This window comes from Orycteropus afer, unplaced genomic scaffold (genome assembly GCF_000298275.1).
Source record: "Orycteropus afer afer isolate SDZICR_OR568_19922 unplaced genomic scaffold, OryAfe1.0 scaffold00291, whole genome shotgun sequence".
Classification (NCBI taxonomy): Eukaryota; Metazoa; Chordata; class Mammalia; order Tubulidentata; family Orycteropodidae; genus Orycteropus; species Orycteropus afer.
In genome coordinates this window covers 759992-765733 of record NW_006921878.1, presented here as the reverse complement: position 1 = coordinate 765733, position 5742 = coordinate 759992, and the positions used below count along the sequence as shown (strand labels likewise).

At 62.3% G+C, this 5742-nt stretch overlaps 2 protein-coding genes across 2 annotated transcripts in view; one reads left to right on the top strand and one right to left on the bottom strand.

Moving 5' to 3' along the window:
* The first annotated feature begins 341 nt into the window (after positions 1-341).
* Positions 342-930, top strand: TIMM13 (translocase of inner mitochondrial membrane 13). The gene is made up of 3 exons (XM_007951006.1): positions 342-461; positions 551-619; positions 832-930. The coding sequence occupies exons 1-3, from the start codon at positions 342-344 to the stop codon at positions 928-930; spliced, it is 288 nt and encodes a 95-aa protein (XP_007949197.1).
* Positions 931-1731: 801 nt separating this feature from the next.
* The window catches only part of TMPRSS9 (transmembrane serine protease 9), a 47716-nt gene continuing 43705 nt past the window's right edge, over positions 1732-5742 (bottom strand). Inside the window, exons 13-16 of the mRNA XM_007951072.1 lie at positions 3605-3776; positions 2774-3039; positions 2540-2676; positions 1732-1893 (exon numbers count right to left, since the gene is read on the bottom strand). Of these exons, the coding sequence (XP_007949263.1) occupies positions 1732-1893; positions 2540-2676; positions 2774-3039; positions 3605-3776 (737 nt within the window). The remainder of the gene's footprint in view (positions 1894-2539; positions 2677-2773; positions 3040-3604; positions 3777-5742) is intronic.

Sequence of the window (5742 nt, the reverse complement as noted above, 5' to 3'; positions counted from 1 at the left end):
CCATGCATCAGCTAGACCGTTCCCCGTTACCCCTACTATGTGAGTACTAAGTCTTCCGCTTATTTATATGAGCCTCGGAAGCTGGTCCGTAACCGGATCCTGCAAGGTGCAGCGCAGTGTTGTTACGCATCCTGCGCATGCGCGGCAGGGTAGGGCGAGGCCAAGTGTGGAGCGACAGTCTGCGGAGTGTCCTCGGGCAGGCTTGAGTGCATTGTGGGAGTTGTAGTCCGGCCAGCTCCAACCAGCCGGGACTCCACTTCCCGTGGTACTGCGCGCAGACGACTTCCGGCGCAGGTACGGATCGGCGCACGCGGCCGCAGTCTGGTTGACTTTGCGTAGCCATGGAGGGCGGCTTCGGTTCGGATTTCGGGAGCTCCGGGAGTGGGAAGCTGGATCCGGGGGTCATCATGGAGCAGGTGAAGGTGCAGATTGCTGTGGCTAACGCGCAGGAGCTGCTGCAGGTCTGAAGCCGCGTCGGGGGGCTTCGTGAGTGGGGCAGGGGGTCCCTCGAGGTTGGGGGTCCTGACTGAAGGCCCGCGTGTCTCTGCAGAGGATGACGGACAAGTGCTTCCGGAAGTGCATCGGAAAACCGGGGGGCTCTCTGGACAACTCCGAACAGGTGAGGCCCTTGGGGTGAGCGGGCGGGGGTCTCCGGACCTCTGACCCGGCGAGAGACAGCTGCGCGTGCGCGCATGGGCTGGGCGGTGCGGTTGGAGGGCCGTGCGCGTGCGCAGTCCGTCGCTCGGGGGCGTCCACCTGGAGCGGTGGGCCAGTGGGCAGTCTTGGAGTGCACGCCGAGGGGCCTACTCTGAGCTCTTCTTCCCCCCGCAGAAGTGCATCGCCATGTGCATGGATCGCTATATGGACGCTTGGAACACCGTGTCCCGCGCCTACAATTCGAGGCTGCAGCGGGAGCGAGCCAACATGTGACCGGGATCCCTCCAAGAGGTCCACCAAACATCTATGTCCTTTTCCATAAACGTTCTTTGAGAATGACAGCAGCGAGTCGGCGGCCCTTTGGAGACTGCCCCATTGACGGGCATGGAGCCCTGCCGCGCCTGCCTCGAGTGTAGCTTGTGTCTGGGGGACCCCTGTGCCTTCCCAAAGGGCTAGCAGGCCAGGGGCAGTAGGTGGCCCTCCCTAGTGTGCCCACTAGGATCAGCCTCCTGCCTCAGGCAGGGGATCCTTGTTTGGATCTTGAGGTAGGGTACGGACAAACCCCTGGAGCCCACCTGAGCCGGGACCTCTTGAGGCAGTGAAATAAAACGCTGAGAGGGGACCCCATGCGTTTTCTCTGTGGGGGATAGTGCTGGTGTACCTGGGACTGCCACCCAGATGGGGCTTCAGCCTTTCTTGATGGGAGGTGAGGGGAACTTCCAAATTTCCCCTCCCAGCCCTGAGGCTGCCAGGCAGGGTGGCAGGGAGTAAGTTCAACAGAAGAGAGAGAGAGCTGACCCCCAGGCCCAGATGGGAAGGCTGAGGCCACTCCCCCCACGCCATTCCTACACAGGCAGCACGTAATTTCTTCTGTCCCCTGCCATCCTCCCACCATGAGGGTCGGGCAAGTGCAGAACCAGTAAGTTGAGGACGGGCCGTGTTTATTGGGACAAACTTTGCTGCAAAACACCCCCTTCCAGCAGCCTCCTCGCCCACCCTGTCTTCTTCTGGGAGGTTGGGTGACTCCTGCCGCCTGCCACCTGCCACCTTCAGGTGTTTTCTCCTGGGCATCAGTCAATCCTGGATGTTCTGCCCGATCCAGCCTCTCACAGCCGCTACCCGAGTGTAGACGCCCGGGAAGTGTGGCCGCCCGCAGCCATAACCCCAGCTGGTGACCCCTGTTAGCACCCACCGGCCTGAGGGTTCCCTGCAAGCCAGGGGTCCCCCAGCGTCACCCTGAGGGGGAAAGAGGGAGGGACACTCAGGGCAGGCCAGTGTTCTCCACCCCCTCCCCTGCAGTCCGTGGGCAACCCTAGGGCACTGACCAGTACAGAAGTACCACCTGGGCCCCTCTCTGTCTGACCCCAAGTAAGTGCCTGCCCCTGTGAGCTTCACTTTCACTATCTGGGAAATGGGTTCCATGCTTGGAGGACTCATTTGTCCAGCTGACAGACACTTCCCTAAGGGGCAACACGCGGACCCGACTCTGCCATTGCGGGTGGTGTCCGAGCCTGAGAGGGCTGCAGTGGCTGTGACATTGTCCAAGTCTGCCCAGGGGCCTGCCACGGAACCCACCACTGTCCCCTGACACACACACACCAGCCATTGTGTGACCCCAGGGGTCGGTAGGGTGGAGGCTGCTCGTGGTAGCTGTCCGGTAAACAGTGGTGTCCAGTGAAACTTTCCCAGGCAGGAAGGGGCCCTGCTTGGTTCAGGGAGGGAGGAGGCAGCAGTGCCTGGCTGGCTGATGGGCTTTGGAAGGACAGGGACGCGTCCTCCTGGCCAGTAGGGCCTGGGCCTCCGTGCCCTGAGCAAGTGCGCGGGTGCGGGCAGGCCTTAAGGGGCGGAGACGCCCGGGCAGGAGGGTCGTGGGGGCGCTCACCGAACAGCTATCCACGCCGCCCTGCGGGAAGCCGGCGCACAGCATGCGGCTGCTGATCTGCACCGGGTAGAAGCGGCGGCAGGTCTGCTCGCTCAGGAGCCGGACGGCCGCCTTCTGCAGCTGCCGCGCCATCGCGCCTGCGGGCGACACGGGCCGGGGAATCCCCTGCCCAAACCCCGCGGGGCCCGGGCTAAGGCTCCGTGGGACGGGCCCGCCCCTGACCCAGCCACCTACCTCCCTCGCGCACCGAGCCCCAGCCGGTGATGACGCAGCGCGCGCCAGCGGGAGGCCGGGGCGCGGCCTCGGGCAGGCAGATGGGCCGCACGAGGCGGCTGCGGCGCACGGGCCCCGCGAGCTCCAGCAGCGCCACGTCGTAGTCCAGCGTGTAGAGGTTGTAGAAGGGGTGCTTGAAGATGCGTGCCACGCGCTCCAGCTGCCCGTCAGCGCCGCTCAGGAACGGCGTGCCCAGGAAGGCCGCCCACTGCTTGGGGTCCCCATAGCTGTGGGTGAGGGCGTAGGCGTCGGCCGGACCTGCTCGGTAGGGAGGTGCCTCGGCGTCCAAGCCCTCTCCCCTCGGGCGCTTGGACATGGCACTTGATGGCGCTAGGCCTCGATTGATTTATCTGTGAACTGGGCCTACAGGTGGAATTCGCCCAGGCCCTGCGCCCCAGAGGTGCGCACCCCTAGACAGGCGTTCTTTCTCTCTAGGCCCCTAGTCAGGCCCGCCCTTCTGAGCGCCCTGCCAGGAAGGGGCCTTGGGTTGGGGGCAGGGGTGATGACTCCCCAGTGGGGGGCCTCTGGGGACTGCAGCCAAGGCCGATGAGGCAGGGGTAGGGGAGGATATGTCGCAGCATCCGCCCACGACCCCGATGTCGCTCGCGCGCCGCGGCCACAGGCTAGGTGGGGGCCACCGAGCAGGACTTGGCGCCTCAGCCCAGTGTGGTCGGGAGGGCTGCGTGGAAGAGGAGGCCTGGGGCAAAGGGAGCTGGTGACGGGGAGGGCGTTCCAGGCCGAGGAGCAGTCGGACAGGGGAACCAGGGACCGGGCGAGGGCCGGCGGACTCACACGTCGAAGCAGTGCGCCGCCGACAGCAGCCACCTCTCCGCCACCAGCACGGCGCCGCAGCGGTGCTCCCGGCGCCGCAGCCACAGGCTCACCTGCCACGGCCACTCCCCGCGTCCCGCCGCGCTGCCGCCCACGATCCTGGTCAGCGCCGCCGCGGGCGCCAGGCCGCAGTCTGAGGGCGGGAAGAGGACGGTCGGCGGGAGCCTCGGCCGCGCAGCGCCGACAGGGGGCGCCGGCAGGAGGCGGGAGACGCGCTCCAGGAGACTGTCGGAAGGGAGCTGGGCCTGCGCTTAGTCTTACAAACCAGCCTCTCTGGGCTTCTCGCCAATGACATCTGAATTTACCTGTCATTTGCCGTTGCTTCCTAGTACCTAGGCTTCGGGGCTGGGCCTCCTCCCGGTCCCGGGCCCAGGCGGGGCTGCGTTCTCTCCCAAGGCCACCACCTCCTCCAGCGGACCACTGCTGCCGCTGCCTGGGAGGCCCTGCCCGGCCCCACAGGCTCCTGCTGCAGCCAGGCTCTCGCCTGCTGTCTCCCCGGAGGTCTTTCAGGAGGTGATATCCTGTCTGACACTTTCTCTGGTCTGTGATCCCCTAGCAAGTACCCCACCCCAAATGTGGTGTCAGGCACAAGGCATCCCCTCAGAACTGAGATGTAGAAAGAACTAAGCAATTTCAAAGGGTGCTGCAGGGCCCCCCAGGACCCGTGGGGCAGCCCCTCCGCGGCGCCCCTCCCCACCCTCCCCCAGCCCTCCTTCCCGCCCTCAGCAAGTACAAAGGTTGGCCTGTGTTATGGCTTGAATTGTGTCCCCCAAAATATGCGTTGTAACTCTCATCGCCTGTACTTGCGGAGCCCTGGTGGTGCAGTGCCTGAGGCATTTGACTGCTAACCAGAAGGTTAATGGTTCAAACCCACCAGCTGCCCTGCGGAAGGAAGATGGGGAAATCTACTTCTGTAAAGATCTACCGCCTCGGAAATCCAGTGAGGGTTGCTGTGAGTGGGAATCAGCTCCATGGCAGTGAGTTTGTTTCTGGTTTTGTTTTTGTAGAAAGGAGCCCTGGTGGCACAGCTACTAACCAAACATCCGTGGTTCAAACCCACCCAGTAACTCTGGGGCAGAAAGGACCTAACAATCTGCTCCCAGGGATGCCACCCTAGAAACCGCGGGGGCAGCTCTGCTCCGTCACACGGGGTCACCGTGTGTTGGAACCAACTCCAGGTGCAAGACAGCCACCTCCTTATGTGTATAATCCCCTCTGGAAACAGGGCTTCTCTGCTACGTTAATGAGATCATATGAGCGTAGGGTGTGCTTTAAACCAGTCACTTTATAAAACAAAAAACCAAACTCACTGCCTTCAGTGAGAAAACACACTTGTTTGTTAAAGCAGCGCCCTGGTGGCGGTTCGGTTACAGCAGCCCTAGGAAACTAAAGGAGCTCTGGTGGCGCACTGCCGGAGGCACCTGACTGCTAACCAGAAGGCCGGCGGTTCAAACCCACCTGCCACTAGGAAGGAAGGCTGGGCAATCTACTTCCATAGTGATACTCCCTCGGAAACCCAAGAAGGGGTCGCTGTGAGTCGGATCCAACTTGACGGCACATGACAAACAAAACAAACAAGGAAACTAAGGCAGCAGGGAAAAGGGGTTCAGCACCCTCGGCCAGGCCAGAAGAGAGGGTGACTCCCAGTCCCATCACAGCCCTGGCACACTGCCTTTCCCCCAGGCCTGGCCCTTGTACTCCTGGGATGCAGACATGGACCTTCTGATGCCATGTTGCCCTCACCCCAGTCCAGGCGTCTTGAGAACCCATGAGACTGATGGACGCTGTAGGCTGTCTCCCTAAAACTCCACCTCCACCCAGAACCCAGCCTTCCACTGCGGGGCCTTTCTTTGGGCCCCAAGTTAAGAATCCTCAGGCTGTCTAGAAGAATCCTGATCAAAAGGGATTAAAATGTGGAAAGAATTGCTAATTTTCACGGAATCCACACCTTTTGGAGCCATGGAGGCTGGATGAACCCCTGAAACTACTGCCCTGAGGTAACCTTTAAACTTTCAACCAAAACTGTCCCCTGAAGTCTTCTTAAAACCAAACAGTAGTTTAGCTTTGTCCTTGTTGTTAGGGTTGGCTCTGACTCATAG

Coding starts and splice junctions, on each gene's coding strand:
- TIMM13 (XM_007951006.1), top strand. CDS start 342: ATGGAGGGCGGCTTCGGTTCGGATTTCGGGAGCTCCGGGAGTGGGAAG. Junction 462..550: donor ACGCGCAGGAGCTGCTGCAG/GTCTGAAGCCGC, acceptor GTGTCTCTGCAG/AGGATGACGGACAAGTGCTT. Junction 620..831: donor CTCTGGACAACTCCGAACAG/GTGAGGCCCTTG, acceptor TTCCCCCCGCAG/AAGTGCATCGCCATGTGCAT.